Here is a 19,914-nt window from a genome sequence, read left to right as displayed (position 1 = left end):
ATAATCTGAAAAACTACAAATTATAATTTTATTGTAGTGTTAATGTAACAAACTAAATGCAGTGATGTAACATAATACTCACCTGAGAGGAAGTGGGGTAGATGTAAAAAGTTTAATGGATTTAAATTATAGTCAAACAAAAAAAAACATGAAGTCAGTCAAAATAAATTATAGGAAAAAAAAGTGCAATGACCCAATGAAACATATTTTTAGTTGTTTACCAGAGGTTTCTTTTATTATTATATTTTCGAACAGGTACATTCATACGGACACGATGTTCCTGGTTATAATGGTTTAGTTACACTGGTTAATAGCAGTTAGTTACTGAAGATGTGGATTAATCAGTTTAACAAACTTTTAAGAAAGTAAAGAGTTGTTTGACAGTGAACAAGGCAGCACTGTGGAGCAAAGCATTATGGGAGTGGTAGTCCTTTAACTTTGTAGACATTTAGGCAACATTTCTCTCTCCCTGATGACATCACAGCACCATGTGACCAGTCAGTTTCTACCATTTGAATACTTGTGAATTCATAACTTCCTATCAACTAGAAAAACAGACATAAAACTGGTTCTTGGCAACAAAAAAAGAAGAAGGACATCATGGCAGCCTGAGCGGGACAAACACAAATCTACAGAAGAAAAACAAACAAAAAGCACATGTGAAGTTGTGGTCCGTTTATTTAGCTTCATATCGATCTGCAAAGAAAAGAGCTGTTTCTGGGTGAAAAGGGTCATTTATCACTTTGTTTTACATTTATGGATACTTTTACCTCTCAAACGGGTTCATATGACAAAACATTTTTCTGAAGAACTCTCAAACAGTCTGAAGCAGCACGGATACACAAAACACCGCTCCGACTAAAATTACACCACCGATGCGTTTGGCAAAATCATCTTCACTCACTTTAATTTACTGGCCATTATTTAGCATTTTTAAAAGGTTATTCTGTTCCCAAACATAATACAAAGATTTTAGCCGTAATAAAATGGACCCTGAAAAGTAACATCCACTTAAGATCATTCTGAAGGGTTGGCAATATCTCTTTAATAGGCAATGTAACAAACTGTGGCTCTGCTGCAGTGCACATCGTGTGACACATTGACAATAATCTCGCGTGTTTTCATTCCAGCATTCAGAAGACAATCATTGAAAAAAATAAAGCAGACGTTCAGACAGTCTCTGCGTGATGCTCAGGTGATGTGGGATGGAGCGTTGCCACGGTTACCCCTTCCAAATGTTTACCTCAAAACCCGGGACTTCATCCGACGGCTGAATGCTAGTTGAATCAGACGGACACGACAGCGGTTCACTGACGGCGACCTGCCTGTAATACTGTGGGGGGGTCGAGTTGGGTGCTTGGGTCAGTCCCATCTTACGAACCGCAGGCGGCAGAGCTGCGTTCAGCGCAGGGAGACAAGATGACGGAAGCAACAAACCACTGAGAGTCGTGACAGAACGGCTTGCGGAGATTGCACTAAAAACTACTTTAGGCTGGAGTAAAGTTAAGGCGACAGTGAAGCTTCATGTTAAGGCAAAAGTGTTAAAGCTATGATAAAGTAGAGTATATCATATCAATCATGACACGATATTCAAGGGTTTAGTGCAAGAGCAAAGTGCTAAGTATTGATACCTGATCATTAAAGCTACTGAGAGCCACACACACAACTAGCGCATTGTGTTGCCATGGTAACGTGGACCGTTTACGGGGCGTTACGTGCGGCTGCAGTTCCTCTCATGTCCACTAGAGGTTGCTGGGATAAGACCGCATGGACCCCAATGATATCACAGGCCTGTATGTTACTATGGCAACGGTAAAAGACCGAATGTGGAGCAAAAGATGACCACTTGTGTGTGTATGTGTGGCTCTGTGATTATTAAACACATGTTAGCAATAACATGTGATCTGCATAGTTAGTGTGCAAGCAGCAGAAGGAATCAATTAGAAGGATCTAGACTACATTACGATCATCCCTCTCATTGAAGAAAATTATACGAAAACAAAATTATTATCAAACAGATTTATAAAAAATAAAAAAAACCTATCGGTTTGGCGAAGGTTGGCATTCTGGTTGGCTGACATCTAAATGCCGGATTGTGATTGGCTGATTGTAGGAACACACCAGGTTGGTCCCCTGAAGCGTGGTCGACTTTGCGAGTGGTCTGATCCTGGGGGGTGGCCTTCAACTTTAAGGGCGGGGTTTAGGGAGTGCAGCGGGTGGAGGGTTTAGGATTTGGGTGCAGCTGTAGCTGGTTTAGGCGGGTCGAGGCCTCTCATCTTGAAATAAGAGACCAGCTGGTTGGGAACCTCGGCGAGGACCGACTTCGCCAGAGCCGCCTGAGGAGCCTGGAGAGATGAGATGAAAGAGCCCATCAGGAGATCTCACATTGTTATCTCAGTACCACCGCCAATCGGTGAAAGAGTGCAGCACGGAACACACAGGAACTCATTCGAATTTGTGGACAACAAATCTCAGACTTACATCTTTGAACTGCCTGAACGGGACAAACTGGACGATGTCTCTGGCGACGGCCTCCCCCACCGTCGACCTCAGGACGCCGTCGTCTCCGTCCAGAAGCTCCATGGCCTTGAAGTCCGCCGGCCCGACCCCCACGATGATGACCGACAGCGGCAGCCTCGAGGCTCGGACGATGGCGTCCCGGGTCTGATCAAAGTCAGTGATCTCGCCGTCAGTGAGGATGAGGAGGATGAAGTATTGCTGCAGAGGGATGCAGAAAGGAGTGAGGAGGTGTGTTGTGTTGCTTTACACTGCGTGTGTGTGTGTGTGTGTGTGCGCGTGTGTCCTCACAGAGGCGCTGTTGCTCTGCGCGGCCTGGGCGGCGATGGAGGCGACGTGATTGATGATGGGAGAGAAGTTTGTGGGCCCAGAGAGTCTCAGCTGAGGCATCACCATCCTGTAGGCCTCAACGATCCCCTCGATACCTGCGAGAGAGCGGCGGCGTCATTCAGGGCGTCTCACTGCCCTCCGCCCCGAGACCCTTTGGGCTAAAATACTGAATTTAATTTTAATAAGCAAATAAAGTAGAAAAACTAGCTCTTGTCATTTTTAACAATAGTTATACATCAGTACTGGTGACATTTATAACATCATATACGATCTCCTTTTTTAAAGAAGACTACTTTTACTGAAGTAGTAGTACCTTTGCAGTAGGGGTTAGTGGGGTTGAAGTTGAGGGCGAACTCGTGGTTTGCAGCCTGAAGGAACAACGACACAACGGTTCAATAAACAACAATCTACAAGCTCAAGGCGACAAAACTCAGTCCGTCAGTTCAACTGTCGGTAATTTCATTAAACCGAATCACAAAATCAGGAAATGATTCCACATCCAGAAACTAACTCATGGCCGGAAACTGTTGGTGGTTGTCACACTGTAGAGACCCGCAGGGCCTCCGGACTGCTGTGCTGTGATCGGTTGGTCAGAGAGCTCACCTGGAAGTCTGGAGGCAGTTTGGCCCCAAATCCGAAAGCTGGGAAAAGTTTATCCCTGAAAGAGGAAACAGTTACAGTCACAACAACAAAGGCTCCTGGTCGAGGGGGGGGGGGGGGGGGGGGGGGGGGTTTAGGGTGAGTGACGCGAGTGGGTACTAACGTGTCGTAGTCCTGCACCACGTGACCCACCGACCACAGAGCCGACAGGTACTGGTTCAACCCGTCTGGACTCATGTAGTGGAGAGAGTTGGGCGAGCGAGGGTCTCCATTCGAGCCGGTGAAGTCGATCGCCACCTACGAAAATTCGTTAATTCAGTATTAACATGCAAAACCGTTTGTGTGCCTCATTTAACAACACATCTGCATGCATCTCTGTTCACAACGATCCCAAAATGAATCACCTCGTTGACACAAAGCGCTGCAATCTGGGGTTTTATTTCAATCCTCAACTTGAATGTGAAATAAAGCATTCAAAGCGCGTTCGTGTTCATTGATGTGGACCTACGGTGAAGTTGATCTGGCAGCCGCCCATCACGTAGTCCAGGAAGGAGAACTGGGTCAACAGCTGCAAACACACACACAGTGGGAGCAGGACCGATGGGTACATTATAAAAACGCACGTTCAACGGAAATCACACACGTAAAGCGGATCAAAGTAGACCTCAAGCGTAAAAGCAGACACACAACATGAGCTGTGGCACCAAATGCCACTAAAAGACACTCTGCTCCTTACTGACAACAGGCGCTACTCAACAGCTGTGAGGTTTATAAAGAAGAGACTTCTGGGTAACGTGGACTCTACCTGGCAGCTCTTCACAGAGACGACTCCGGAGTTCTTGTAGCTCTTCTTTTTCTTCTGTTTCTCCGGGTGGATGCAGTCAAACGATACCTGGAGGACAGCACACCGGACCGTTTAATGGCCTCCGGCCGGCCGATAGAAAACGCGTCAAATGGTTAATCGTCATTCAGCTCACCGCCGCCCCGCCGGCAGCTTTCTGCAGTTCCGACACGTTGGTGGTGAAAGAACCGATCAGATCGTGAGTTCCATCACTGTCGTAATCCGAGCAATCCACCTGCACGGGGAGGAGGGCGTGTTAGAGGCGGCGGTTACTGGTGGCGGGAAGCGATTGCTGGGTTTGAATTGAGGTGGATTCTGATCGGCCGAAACCTTCAGCGGTCTGTCGACGTCGCTGCTGCAGAACGTCTGCAGGGGAACAGAGAACTTCTTCCAAGTGGGACTCAGGTTGTTCTTCACAACCTACACACACAAAAAAACCACCATGATGCTCACAACCATCCTAATCACAATGACATCGTACTCTGTGTGTATGGGCGCTCTTCAATTAGATCAATTACAGTTTGAGACCACCAAAGCACAATGATTTCTCTATAACACAAAATATTCTTAAAGACTAAATTAGCAACAATAGCTCGGAGAAGGTAGTACAAACAACTGTGTGTGTGTGTGTGTGTGTGTGTGTGTGTGTGTACCTCCGTTCTGTGGACCAGCTGCCACTTTCCATCGTCTCCTTTTTTGAAAATCTCGAGGAACGGATCCGATTTTCCAAACGTATCCTGAACAGAGAAAAGACGCCGTGCCACCGTCTCGTTCACCGTGTTTATGTGTTCTTAAGCCGTCGGCTCATTGGACGGGACAAACAGAGCTAAGGAAGGCCTTTAAAAACCAACTTAGTGGAGGAAGAGCAAACAAACAGGTGAGACGGTAAAGAGAGGTGGAGGAAAGTTACCTTCTTGTCCAGGTTTTTAGCCTCAAACTCCAACTGAATGGCTCTGTTGTCCTTTACCTCCTCTGCTGTAATCTACACACACTTAACAGTCAGGTATCTGACAATGATATTATCCACATGCAATATATGACATTTATAATGATAATCTGGTGATATAAAAAAGTGATTTAAGAAGAAAACCCTTTTCGCACACAAACACAAACACACCGTAATGCTTCCTTTCCCGGCAGGTTTGCCTTTCTTCAGCTGCAGCGGTCTAGTCAACGTTTTACTGGAAACAATCTGAAAAGAATTCGGTCTTTGTATGAGAACTGTTTTCACGACGGCAAAGCACTCTGGATAAAAAACAGTTTGTCCAGCAGGGGGCGCTGCGAAAAGGTGTACGGGAAATGATTTTTCTCTTGATTACAAACGTTGTTGAGACAGTATTTATGGACCGATTGACAGATTCAGAGTATCCAGATGGGCTGTTCTGTTTGTATCACTTACAGAATATTAGTGTCCATTCAGAGTCACCAACCAGTAGAATATATACAGCGGAATATAATAAAAGCCAAAAAAAGCATCCGCACAGCCTGTAGAGCGGACACACACATTTTCCCACAAAGGAGCGCCCCTCTGCAGTCTGGTGTGTACCTGTCCCAGCGTTAGCTCCACCCCTCCCAGGTAGTCATCATCGCCGAGGTCAGCGCTCGAGTTGTCGATGTCGTAGACGCCCAGCTTCAGATTCTGCACCGTCTCGAAGTGGTAATCCACCCGGAGGCGCTGACTGAAGGACGGACTGGAGGAGTTCTTCAAGCGCTCCGTACGAGCCAGCTGGGCGGGAGGCAGACAGACAGGGTTTGTTTCTGCTGTGAACTCAAATGATCAGACGACCCCGTCAGAGAGCGGTCGGTGCATGCGTGTTACCTCGGTCCAGTTGTCCTTCCCCGAGCTCTGCAGCAGCACACACAGAGGGTCCGACTTGGAACCGACATCTTTATCCAGCAGGTCGGTGCAGGAGATGCTCAGCTCCACTTTAGTGAGACAGTCCGCCATCTGAGGGGTGGGGGGGGAGACACCAGAATATAATCAGCATTGACGTTTGATGAACTGTCTCTCGCTGAGCGTAAATTAAACGTCTTTGGGCTGTAACGTGTGCACCGCCATTCAATAAATATTTAAACCAAGAACTACACCCACGGAGCTCCACCGCCGTCTCACCACCGAATGCAAACAGTTTCTTTATCATCCATCTGTGTCATTTGCTTCACTGCAGCACAACCAAACCAGGCCTCAAACAGTCGACCGACTGGTTCCTCCAGGGCGTCTACGCGTCCGGTTCTCCCGCGCCTCCCTCCGGCGCTTGATGGAGATAACGCTGCAGGACGTTGTGTCTCCGCCGCATGCAAAGGTGGTGGCGGCCAGTCGGTCGACACAGACTGAACCTCGGCTCTGAGCCCTGCAAGGACCACGTGGGGGATAAGCCCTCATAAGGAGACGTGGTCTCACAATGACGCAAGTTGAATACAGGATGTTGATTAAAATCACTCAAGGTTCTTATAGCTACAGACCAGCTGTCAGAAGAACCCATGTACATTGACTCAGGTTAAAAGTACAACTTTGAGCTCCATTTCTTACTATCCTATCAATATGTGTATGTATGTGTACCATATTTCAGAGGTAAATAAACAGGATTCGTTGCCTACTGTTACTTGTAATATTCTAGGAAACTGACTTGAATAGTTGAACCACCAGTGACGTCACCAGAACACAGACAGCTTTAATGACGTACCTTCACCTCCACCACCTCCTGGGATCCTACAGGTAACCAGATTATCTAGCAGAGTTAAGTAGCGTTAAACCTTCGGAGCTGATGATGAATCCGTTTTATTCTCAAATGCAATGAGGTGAGCGAGCAGCACGTGAAGGCAACACCAGTATGAGCGTGAATGGAGGAGAGGTTCCCTCAGGCAGTAAAACCGGTAGGCCCGTTTCAAAGAACACACACACACACACACACACACACACACACGGTTCCTTTTAGCTCTATCACACAGAGACACACACGCGCGCGCATTGTGTCGATACAAACTTTTTAAAATCACCTTATCAGGGCCGCTCTATATTAACTTATTCAAACCACAGGAACGAACAGCAGGGCGGAACAGGAAACGAGACCTTCTTTGTCAGTCAGAGGAAACGCAGCTGAGAGAACACGTACCGTTACCCGAACACTCGGTTAGACTTTTTACAAAAGGTTCTCCACAGAACTCCGGCTGTATCTGCGGCAGAAAACCAGCCGTTGGTTTCCGATCGGCGGACTCGTCCGGCAGGGAGCGGCTCACAGGCATGCCGCGCTCTGATTGGATAGGCAGCCACAACGCTGCTTGCTCATTGGATGTAGTGGCTGTCAGTTACACCCTCTGGGTTCTGCCGCTGACGGTTGCCCGCAGCACAACAAGAGTAACTTCCGATCAAGCCCCTTCAGAATAAGATACGCACCAGCGAATTCTTTCAAATCCTCCCATTCAGCAAGAATGGCTGTGATTAATTTAGTAAGCGCTTTACTCCTGTTGACGGTTACCAGGGTTCATTCGACAGAGGCTGGAATGCGTTTTACTAAGTTCTGAAATACAATGCAGGTTGCCACAAAACCAAAAGGTCGGAACTTTAGCAACACTCGCAGGAAAAATAACAACTTTTTCCTACTCCATGCACCTTGGCGTCAGGGGATTCTGGGGCAGAAATGTCTGTCCCCCTTCCATTAAGCCACCAACAGAAAAAGAATAGCTAAAAACAAAGTCACAAATGGTCAAAAGAAAATAGGAAAATGACACGTCCATGGTCCCTCCATTGATATTGTCTAAAAAAGTTTCTCTCCAGTTCAAAAGACAAAATATTGATGATACAAAACAAATACATTAATAGTGCAGCGTTTAATTTATAAACTGCTTTGGCTGGATAATCATCAGCATATTAAGTGTCGCCTTTACACTAAGAATTGTCATTGAACAAATTGTGTATCTTGATGGCAGCAGTACTAATGCTTTCACTTGATGATGATAAACTGATGATTTATGGCCATGATGACTACTGATAACGTCTTTCAAGACTGATTTAAAAAAATAATAATAAATTGTGCTTTTATGTTGAAGATGCAGACACTCAAGCCGGAAGTACTGTTGCAGACGCACTTCATCTGACAAATGGCTGCACTGAGATGGTCAGTGAGAAACATTCCTGAAGTATAATTGAGAGCAGTAAAACAGCCCTTTCGCACCAACTCACAGAGAACAACACAGCTTCACTTTATTTGTCCTTTGCAGCAGAAATAACCATGAAGTCAGAAAAGGCAGCAGAGCGTCACGTCACTGATGAGAAACAGAACACGAAAGACCAAGAGACAACGCACAGTCATTCCTGTCAATCACATCCACACGCTCCATCCTCAACCATCTCTGTCATCATCATATCATTCCCATCCGCTATTGATTCACCTTCCTGGAAAGAAAACTGCCCATAACGTCACACAGCTTAAATGAAGAGCCGACACCAGCCTCCACACAAAACACTGTGATCTGATGTTGGCAGACTCATGAATGCTGTTCAATTCTAATAATATGATTTCATTGTCATTATATGGCATGACTATACATTATAAATTAATATTGTCAAATTATCTTATTCTTCAGGCAGTTTCGTTGCAAAAACAGACGTCAGGATTATAATTTATTTCTTTAGCCAAACTAGAGATCTGAACTGATTGAGTGCTCGTACCAGTAACGGCACTAAAACTACAGTATAGTCAGAAGAACAGTTTTATAGACCTATTAGTTTATAAGATGTGCTGGAAAATAGAGAATTGACCTCTGGTGCCACCTTCTACGATCTGAAGATAACTATATGTAACCTGTAGGTCACATCTATCAAAATGCCAAAATGAACAGACCAAGCTTTCTATCTAAAGACTACCATCCACAAGCCACCATCTGCAGAATATCTATTATCTAAAGACTACCAAAATATATTATCTAAGCGTGAACATCTATAGGCCACCACCTCCCTTTTACAAGCCACCACCTACCATCTTCACTATCTTCTACCCTCAACAAGCCACCAGCCTGCATTCTTCATGAATGTGCCACCACCGCCTACCTTCTACATGCCAACATCTACCCCCTACAAGCCACTGCCTACCTTCTACATTCCACCATACGCAGCCTACAAGCCACCACCTACCTTCTACATGCCTACATCTACCCCCTACATGTCACCGCCTACCTTCTACATGCCACCATACGTCCCCTACAAGCCACCGCCTACCTTCTACATTCCACCATACGTCCCCTACATGCCACCATACGTCCCCTACAAGCCACCACCTACCTTCTACATGCCTACATCTACCCCCTACATGCCACCACCTACCTTCTACATGCCACCATACGTCCCCTACATGCCACCATACGTCCCCTACAAGCCACCACCTACCTTCTACATGCCGCCATACGTCCCCTACAAGCCACCGCCTACCTTCTACATGCCGCCATACGTCCCCTACAAGCCACCGCCTACCTTCTACATGCCACCATACGTCCCCTACAAGCCACCACCTACCTTCTACATGCCTACATCTATCCCCTACAAGCCACCGCCTACCTTCTACATGCCACCATACGTCCCCTACAAGCCACCGCCTACCTTCTACATGCCACCATACGTCCCCTACAAGCCACCGCCTACCTTCTACATGCCACCATACGTCCCCTACAAGCCACCACCTACCTTCTACATGCCACCATACGTCCCCTACAAGCCACCACCTACCTTCTACATGCCACCATACGTCCCCTACAAGCCACCACCTACCTTCTACATGCCGCCATACGTCCCCTACAAGCCACCGCCTACCTTCTACATGCCGCCATACGTCCCCTACAAGCCACCGCCTACCTTCTACATGCCACCATACGTCCCCTACAAGCCACCGCCTACCTTCTACATGCCACCATACGTCCCCTACAAGCCACCACCTACCTTCTACATGCCACCATACGTCCCCTACAAGCCACCGCCTACCTTCTACATGCCACCATACGTCCCCTACAAGCCACCACCTACCTTCTACATGCCTACATCTATCCCCTACAAGCCACGGCCTAGCTTCTACATGCCACCATCTATTCCCTACACAAGTTATCATCTGCAGGTTACATAGACCGTATATAGACCAATATCTCCTCTACAGGTGAGATAATATATCCTAAAAATGACCATTTACGGGCCACCATTTGTCATCTACCCTGTACAGGCCACTGCCTACCCCCATAGGGGGTATGCTGAAATGCTTTCATGTACAGGCCATCGTCTACCATGTAGAGGGCACTAGTTATATTATATGAATAATACCATCTACATGCCACCAGTTATCAAAACACTACATTTAACAGATCACCATTTACTACCCAAACTATATCTCCAGAATGCAATCACCTATGGAACTCTACCTAGCACCTGATGCTACCAAGGATTAAATTATAAATAAACTTCATCCTCTTTGGTCACTCAATGTGAATCTAAAACTGTACAGACTGTGGCAATAAATGTCCATTTAATAGACTATAATGGACCTCTCCATGGCAGTCATTTCTCGCGTTTTAAATGGAGCGTCTTAGCATCCGTTACTCACCTGCAAGTCCTGCCTTCTGATTGTCTATTGAACAACTGGAGAGGGAGAGAAAATTGAATGCTTCATTGCGCGGTGTCACTACACCTGTACCAAACCCCACCCACACAAACACCGTTCAGACTTACGTCCTCCATCCACATGCCAAATCAGGGTTTTTTTCCCATTCCAATGTATATTTTTCACACAACAGGTCCACAACAACCAATACCAGACAGTATTTGAGTTCACTTTATTAAAAACAGTTTAGTCAATTCTCTCTCCCCCCCTACACCCACAACATTGGACTCGTTGAGGTCAACCACTACCTGCAATTAGAATACAGGTAGCACACTCGTCAGTCAAAACTTCAATTGAAGCTTCATGTTCGTTATGTTCAGAATATTTCACAGGAAACACTGCATGGGATAAACTTGAATAAGTGAAGATATATTTTTTAATCTGTAACATGAAGCACATCATGCTGCCGTGGCTCATAATCTAGGCCATCAATGTTGAAATCAGAATGTAATGGGTTTTTTAATGTAAGGATTGCCTCTAATATGAGACTTAATAGATTTTTTTAGAGGAAATTAAATCATTCATTTGATTTACTTTTACGTTCACTTGCAGTACTTCTGCGTTTACCTCACTATACTTTTCACAATACTGCCTTTGATTCACACGCCTGCAAAGGAACCACAAACCAAGTGGGGGAGAAGGATTTCAGTTTCTCTGGAATAAGGTCACAAAACTAAATCATATTGTTATTGCAAGAGATCTAAAAAAAAAATAATAAATTAGCATCTTTGAAGCTCTGGGTTGTAGCATGCTGAATATGGAGTAATTTTAAGTACCTTGTATTGCATTGAAGCGTTCGATGAGAAGAAATCCAACCCTGACCTGCATTCACGTTTTACACCCTAAAGAAATTATTTTACCCAAATGAATCATTGATCCAATAGGTTTCCATCAGACAGTGAAGAGCAAACAGTCAGAGAAAGCTGATCGCAGGAGTGTCAGCAACGTCCTTTTATTAGCCAAAGCAAAGGTGACTCCACATCGTGTATGGTTATACGATCTTACAGGTTTGTTCACACTGACAATAAAAACAAAAAATAATTTTAAAAAGGTGGAAACATCCAAAATCATACATACAACAAAAGGCTACCAAACTAAAAATCTCTACTGCTTTCACCTCAACACTCAGTCAAAACACCTATCGAGCATGTGCTGCTGGAGTGCGGAGGGGTGGGGGGTAAGAAGGTGTCGCGTTCAAAACACAGCAACATCAGAAAAATAGGACAGAGGAAAAAGGATTCAGCGGCCAAAAGTACTTATTTACAAAATAAAATATGTCAGCAATGTATCCCACACCCTCTGTACAGCCCAATGGCGCAACTCAGAATTGTGTCAACAGATCACCAAAGCCACAGAATTGTTGTTGGTATACTTTTTTTTACCAAAGCAACGGGGCATGTCAACATATCACCATAGCAACAGAGCAAATACATTTGATCAAGCAACAGAGAATGTGAAGACTTTATCATAGCAACAGGGAGCCACACACTGTGGTAGTAAAGCTTTTCTTCATCATCATCATCATCATCAGGAATTACCATGGCAACACGTTTTGACCATGGCAACACAGCATAAACAACTCATCAAAGCAACAGACTGGCTTATTATCATCATTTTACAATAGCAACAGAGCATGTGAAGATTTGACAATGGCAACATATTTTACCATATCAACATAGCAAAGAAATTATAGCAACATACTGTGGCTTTTTATCATCATTTTACGGTAGCAACAAACATGTTAAGGCATTACCATTAGAGGTATTACCCTTAGGGGAAAAGCAGATTTAAGCAACAACAATGTTTGTCAACCTCATTATGATCATGGTGTTACCATAACCCAACAGGTGAATATGTTCAGTGTGTCAACTGTGGACATGACTGCATTGGAAACATGGTAAAGGACCAAAACCCTGCCAACATCAACATCATTTATCATCGTTGTGCCACATGAGTCAGTGGACAAGCTGCAGAAAGTCCAGATCAAAGTCTTCCCAATGGGGTACACATGAGGGGTTGGGGTTCTATCGTAACTACACACAGGGGAAGGAGCTTCAGTGATTAACAATCAACAGGGCATGGCCTCAACCGAGTTGTTGTTGGGTTTGACCCCATAATCTTGAATGTATTATGTTGGTTTAGTTCAATCTCCAGGTAGGTGTAACACGTTGTTTAGTTCAGACAGTCTGTGTTGGGCCGGGCTTTAACCCAAGCTTATCTTGACCTTACGTGCTCCAATAGGTCGGTCATTAAGGTCCATAACAGCAGCAGTGGCCTCGTCGTGGTTTTGGAAAGCAACCATTGCTTCACCTGTTGGCAGGCCTTTCTCACTGAACTGCAGGCAGACTGAGCCTGGCAGCACCTGGTAGCCATAGAAGAAGTCCATGATCTCGTCCACAGTAACAGTGAACGGCATGTTCTGCAGCTTTACAATCGTCGGGCCAGGAGCCCCACGTTGACTGTTGGGATTGTTAGGTCCTCCAGGGGCTGGCTGGTTACGGAGTCCTTCAGATCCTGGAGTGAACACCTGCTGACCACCAGTAGCTCCGCCCCCTGGACGTACTTGGTTGTTGTTAGCCCCTCCCCCTCTGGTCTGTCCCCCAACTCCTTTTCTGTTTGCATTGTCAAAGGACACCAACCCTCTCAGCGCATCATGGCTGAACGGAGCTCCTCCTCCTGCTCCGGGCCGAAAGCCTGGTGGCTCCAGGATTGGTGCCCCAGGAAGACCGGAAACTAACGGAGGCGCCACGCCCAGATTCACTTCTCCCAGCCCTGCTGCCAGAGGAGGCAGAGGAGGAGGGCCTCCTAGCCCATTCCCAGGGGCTGAGAATGGAGTCACAAAGGGGGAATTATTGAGGTTCCCCATGGTATTTCGGAGAAAGTTAAATTCCTCCCCACTAATTCCTGCAAATGGGTTGATCTGGGGTTGCTGGGGACTGGGCTGGGCTTGCTGGTGCTGGTTCTGGTTTGAGCCCTGCTGACTCTGGTTGCGTTGGCCTCTCTTGTTCTGAGGAGGAGGATTCCTCTCAATTTCCTTCATCTGATCAAAGGTCGCCAGGTGGACAAATGCATCACGGCCATTTAGTTTTTGGCGGTGCAGTCTTTCAGCCTTGCGGGCGTCTTCCTCGGTGCGCAGCTGAAAGATAGCTTGCCCTAAACCGTTACCATGGCTATCTGTTAGGACCTTAAGGGTGTCCTCGTAAATCCCCACACCTTCCAGAAAGGTGCGGACATCCTTCTTGGAGACATTGTAAGGGATGTTGGTAATGTGGGCACAGTTCCTGGGAACTTTCAAGCCATCCTGGTTCTTGCCATCACCCAGCGACGATTCACGCTTGCGAATGGTGTCTATTTTTTCAAGCATTCCCTTACGGGCGATTGGGTGGACTTGGATGAAGCGGGTGCCCATATACTGCATGTGAGCACCCAGAGCAGTCTTGTAGTCTTGTTCCGTTCTAAACTCAAGGAAACCCTCTCCCGTGGCTCGCCCGTTGGGCCCATACGCAATAAAGACGCTGTCCTCCATGATGGCCAAATTATTGAAGAACTCTTTTATCTGTTTCTTGTCAGCCTCATAGGGCAGGCCTTTGAGGTAGACGCAGAATTCCTGCCGGTGCGGAGATCGTGACCTTCCTCGCTGGTCCCTGCCTCCTGCCATGGCAATACCACGCCGATGATGCTGTTCCTGTGACTCATTGCTGTTATTTGACTTGCTGCTGTTGTGAGGTGCATGGCTTAGCAGACTGTCATTGAGGCTGACCCATTGTCGCTCGGAGCCTGGCGTGATCTCAATGAACCTTTGGCCCATCATGCCACCTCCCCTCTTCACAGCTTCAAAGCTGTCCTGGGGCGAGAAGAACTTGACCATAGCCCGGCCAGTTGGACGACCCTGCCCGTCCCTCAGCAGGCGAGCCCCTTCCACCCCAAGACCCCGAAAAAACTCCCTGACGTCCATCTCTGAGCAGGAGAAAGGGAGGTTCTGCAGGAGGACAAACATCTCATCTGGATGGGCCACTCCAGCTCCGGCTGCAGCCGCAGCAGCAGCAGCAGCCTTCATATGAGCCTGGAGGCCAAGGGAGGCAAGAGGGGAGAGAGGGTTAAACAGCATGGGGTTGGGGGTTCCAAGAGGGAGGCCTGAACCCATTCCTCCTGGGGGAGGAAGGGACGGGTTGAATGGAGGCATGGATGACATGTGGGAGAGGTGGCTCATAGGAGGCACTGGAAGTCCTTGGGACAGGGTGGAGACAGTAGGTACAGGGGGAAGGGAGCACACTGGTGGAGGAACAGGAAGTGAGGGCAGCGTGGGCATGGGGGGCATGGAAGGCATGCTAGGAAGTGGAGGGATGGGTGGGGGGCCTGCATTAAGTGATGCAAGAGCTGTGGTGATTGAGGGCGCGGAGCTGTAACTGTTGGGGAAGCTGGGCACCACACTGATCACTGCCTTGTTGCTTTGTTGCTCCTGAGATGAGCTTGCTGATGTCACTGAGATTGGGGTATTACCGAAACCTTGGTTTCCATGACTACTACTTCTCCCTCCCCCCCCTTGCTGTCCTGTGGGTACTGGGGCAGGGCCGGCTTGTCGATTAGCATTTCCTCCTGCAGGCGTAGCCGTCTCCACAGCGCCCGGCCCGGTCTCAAACCTGCGCCGGCTGAGTTCAATCATGTTCTGCATCTCTGTCTTGCTGCTAAGCAACAGCGACACTTTGGAGGTCTTGATGGACCCGCCTGTACGCATCATCCCCAGGCGAGCGTCTTCGTCGGTGGCAAAGACAATGAAGGCTTCACCATGCTCGCCCCCCACGATGTGCACTCCCCCGTCAGGGATGGTTAGGCCAGAGAAGAAGTGTCTGATGTCCATGGTGCCGGCCACTATGGGCAGACCCTGCAGCCTGATGACTACCGCCATACTGACTGCTAAACAACAGCCCTACAACCTGGGGAAAAAGCAATACTACCGTCAGATGCAGAGCAACAAAAAAAAGGGAAACTAGTGGTTTCCAGAAGTTTCCGCAGGGAACTCAGATCTGACTTCAAGGTCAGATGAAGCTTAGCCAACACTGCTTACAGTTTCTACAGAATAACTGACATTTGGTATTTCCAAGGGGTTTAGGGGTGAAAATTAGAAGGAAACCAGCAAGAGATCTTAACTGAAACTGTCTACTATCTCCTACCATTCAGTAAATGCAATTAACTTGTTACAGATCTTGAGGCTGCAGGTAAGACTTTGTTAAACCCCAACAGAAGCAATTTTAAGCATTAACATAACCACTGTTCAATAATCTGTTGAAGTTTTGTAAAATAAATACATGGTAATAAATAAAAACATTTGTCCATAGGCCTGGGCTATACAACGACATTATTGATCAACACAATATTTGGTGACTATAATCGCCCTCAGGTGTCCACCATAACAGAGCAATATTCAATAATGGAAAATAGACTATTAAAGAGAGGTAAGACTGAGCACTGTATGGAGTGTATGTTTAAAACGAGAGTGGGAAAGAGAAAGTATTATTGCACGCAACGTTCTTTTGCTTCTGTTATTAATAAAAATAAAGTGAATGTCAAAAGCTTCAAACTAACTTGCAAAGCAGTTCAGCTCAATTACAGTCACAAAGACAATGCAACATATTCAGTACTCTTTGGCTCTGTTAAGTGTCCGTTATTGCGGTCTACAAATACAGTGCTGGTAGTCTTGAAATACTCTGTACAAAAATTTAACCTTCGAATTTCATGCAGCTCGCAACTCACCAGTGCAACTAGGCTGTGTGTATACTTTCACAGTTTAACAGACAGGATTTCTGAAGGATGCTGAAACCTGTTGAAAAGGTCAGATAAAAAAAACACATTCCTGTTTGATTCAACTTTTAACTGAATATAGAGAAAGACTGTTTTGGGGGGGTTTTCAGCAGTTGGCAGGCTGGTTGAAATAATTGGAAATAACTGAAGTTTAAACAATCAAATATTTACAAGGCAAAATGTGGTATATGGGTTCAGGCATTCTCCTAAAGAGGTTGTTTCAACAAGACTCCAATAAAAACTAACACACTAAAGATTCTCAACAGCCATAGAAGACTTAATATTTCAGCAAAACCAACATTGAGTGCACCTGCTTTCCTACCAAAGACACACTGGTCCATAACCAAAATCCATCACGACTAAAGCCGGTATCCCAAATATCAAACTACACTAACAAAATTAGCAGAATAGACAACCAAAGAATGGACCTGCTGAACTGCAACCAGCCAGCAAACATGTCCAACAAACCAGCAAACGCCCTCAAATCACAAAGCAACAGGTGAGCAGGACTGATCTCAAAAAGCACCAAATCAACCCTGCAGAACTTCAGCAACTGCTTGTAGAATGTCACACAAGAAACCTGCAAATCTGTTATACATTGACAAAAAACATGAGCAAAGCAGTAGCTTACCAACCAGAGCAAATCAAGCAAGGTCACCAACATTTAAAAAAGACAATGTCAGGTACATATAAACCAGAGCAACATTAGCATTATATCAACCAGAGCGGCATTAGCATTATGTAATTCAGAGCAACACCAGCAACTGATTGACAGCACAGCACCAAAGATAGCAGCTGATCAGAAGAGAAAACATACAGAAGTACGGTGCAGAGAAACACTGATAAACCATGTTGACCAACTGAGAAACGGCAGACGAGCAACACAAGTTGCTGTCACAATCCTCTGGATCTTCAGGGTCTGTGCGCTAACTAACCCTGAACCAGGAGTCTCAGACATCATGGTCCTAGTAAACGGATTTCTCACTAAACTCTGACATTTTCGGCCATCTTTGGTGCGAGGGTGCTTCCTGCAGCCCGCCACACAACGATGCCAAACATCAATGATTTTACTTCTAATCCTCAGCACAGACAAGTCACAGACACTGACATTCGCTTGTCAGTTGTGTTAATGCCTCACAAGTTCTTACATGGACATCACTTTTGGGTGTCAACCTGCAGAAAGTCTGTGAGAAACATCAACAGCAGAAAGAGGATGTAAACACAGCGGGAAAGAAAACAGCAACAGCTAATGATGTCAGAGGCAACCAGAGAATCCAGAGAGAGGTTACATGAGCCAAGAAACAAGATAGGATACAGAAAATAAGCTACTTCAAAACAGCCAGAAAACCAGAAAAAAATGAGCAAAACACTGCCTTGTTTAAAGCTGGAATACATTGCTGTCCACATGTCGTCGCCAACCCCAAGACACAGCAGAAACAATGGGATGGACGCAAAGATTGGCAACATCCACAGACTTAACTCAAAAACACAGGTTTCCTCTTTGGATGAGAGAATGTCCACAAGTCAGCCAGCTTGGAGCGCAAGTCTCAACGAACAGACAGAGCAATGACAAAAGGATCCGTTTTGATTAAAACCTAAACCTTACTAAACCTTTAACTACAGCACATGAACTCCAGACCAGACATCCATCAATCTGTTTCAACAGTGACTGATAAATTCTCTGGTTTTGCTTGTACAGAATTCCACTGACCTGCACAGAGACAAAAACAGAAAGAACTGACATACAAGAAGAAATTGTAAAATGTCTGAATATGCAACAAAACACCGCAACATAGAACACACCGAGGAAACAATTACCTGAGAGATCTTCAATGCCTTTACCGATATTGATACTAAGGGATTAAAATAATTTTAGTATGGTACCAATGTATTTCAGCTTGTAGCTTTAACCAAAAGAGGTTGGTTTGATGAAATACGCCAAAACCAATACATCCGAAAATGAAACCACCCAAAGTAAAAACATCATTCAACTGCATAATATGTCAAATCCAAAATTATTTTCCAAACATTCCCTATTTTTAAAGTATCTGTTTAGTTGATGGTGTAGCAAAATGCAATAGGATGTTAAACCAAGACATGTCTCCATGACAACTGTCACTCATCTGGAGCTCATGTCTCTTACTCATGGACGTCGAACGTCATTGCCGGGGGCGTGGCCTGTGAACTCCAGCGAAAACCCGTTATGGCTACAGCGAAAACCGACAAAAAGAGCCGAGCGACAGTACTTCATCGATCAAACTCACCAATTTACCTTCCTCGTCTCATGTCGTGACAAAACTACAACAAGAGCGGATCCCCGGTGATAATACATCAAAACATTATGAATGCGACGGTTAGCTTAATTGTAGCCAGCCGTTACGGACAAGGCGCAGTAAAAAAAAAAAAACATTTTAGAAAACAGTCAGTGCAATAAGTATCCGACATGAAACCTCAACCGTGAGATCCTACCAGTTGTAGCTAACTAGCTAGCTCCCAGCAGAAACATCTGAATGTAGCTTGCATCGTTAACTAACGTTAAGCTAACGCTTCGTTAGCCACCTAGCTTATTTTGAGCCTTGCTTTGTGTGCGTGTGTTGGAGCGGAGACGCGAGCAGGACGCACGCTTTTAGCGGCTCCTCTCGCACTCAGCTCCCGGTGTGAGTGTGTCACTGGGCGGGCTGCCGCTGCTGTATTCTTACCGAGAAATTTGTCAACAAACACACTGAGGTTTAACTCGTTAACTGTGCTCTTTTCTTCTCCTCTGTGTGGTGGCTGCTGCTGCTGCACGAAATGTCCGCGCAAACATCGCGATACCAGACGTGATGACGCGAGACTGAACAAAGCGTTTTCCTGACGCAGGAGACACAGCGCCATCTACTGGCTGCGCCATCTTACTTCACGTTATGCAAATACGTTTACTACATTCCTGTTTAAATGACAGTTCACTCACTTTACAATGAGTGTCACACATACATATGTTTCATATTAGATGTATGTTCAGTTCAGTGAATAAACAATTTTTCTCGCAATGAAAAGATACTTGTAATATTGGGTGTAACAACTATTATATCACATATTGCAGTATAAAACAAGACATTTACAAATATTATTTGAATACATGTATACTGTAATATATAAATGATATGTACATTGCATGGATAATATTTGAGGAGGTAATAACAATACAAG

At 45.7% G+C, this 19,914-nt stretch overlaps 1 protein-coding gene and 1 long non-coding RNA gene across 7 annotated transcripts; one reads left to right on the top strand and one right to left on the bottom strand.

The window, feature by feature from the left end:
- Nucleotides 1-206: 206 nt before the first annotated feature.
- On the bottom strand, nucleotides 207-19,612 carry cpne1 (copine I). 6 transcript variants are annotated; one of them, XM_078092778.1, is made up of 16 exons: nucleotides 19,425-19,561; nucleotides 6,108-6,236; nucleotides 5,835-6,014; nucleotides 5,406-5,480; nucleotides 5,199-5,270; nucleotides 4,942-5,025; nucleotides 4,619-4,708; nucleotides 4,425-4,523; nucleotides 4,253-4,339; nucleotides 3,956-4,015; nucleotides 3,611-3,744; nucleotides 3,451-3,505; nucleotides 3,161-3,215; nucleotides 2,809-2,942; nucleotides 2,482-2,718; nucleotides 207-2,345 (listed from the first exon to the last, which is right to left on the bottom strand). In XM_078092778.1, the coding sequence occupies exons 2-16, from the start codon at nucleotides 6,234-6,236 to the stop codon at nucleotides 2,226-2,228; spliced, it is 1,611 nt and encodes a 536-aa protein (XP_077948904.1). In that variant the 5' UTR covers nucleotides 19,425-19,561; the 3' UTR covers nucleotides 207-2,225. The 6 variants fall into 6 exon arrangements, with proteins under 6 accessions (XP_077948904.1, XP_077948906.1, XP_077948905.1 ...); XM_078092780.1 differs by lacking the exon at nucleotides 19,425-19,561 and adding an exon at nucleotides 7,402-7,551; XM_078092779.1 differs by lacking the exon at nucleotides 19,425-19,561 and adding an exon at nucleotides 7,286-7,549.
- On the top strand, nucleotides 7,003-9,533 carry LOC120835386 (uncharacterized). Its single transcript, XR_005714569.2, has 3 exons — nucleotides 7,003-7,162; nucleotides 8,336-8,403; nucleotides 8,507-9,533. It is a non-coding gene; the product is annotated as an uncharacterized LOC120835386 (long non-coding RNA).
- Nucleotides 19,613-19,914: the final 302 nt, after the last annotated feature.

The sequence above is a fragment of the Gasterosteus aculeatus genome, chromosome 17 (assembly GCF_964276395.1).
Source record: "Gasterosteus aculeatus chromosome 17, fGasAcu3.hap1.1, whole genome shotgun sequence".
NCBI lineage: Eukaryota > Metazoa > Chordata > Actinopteri > Perciformes > Gasterosteidae > Gasterosteus > Gasterosteus aculeatus.
The sequence above is the reverse complement of the archived record's forward strand: the minus strand, read 5'-3'. Positions and strand labels throughout refer to the sequence as shown.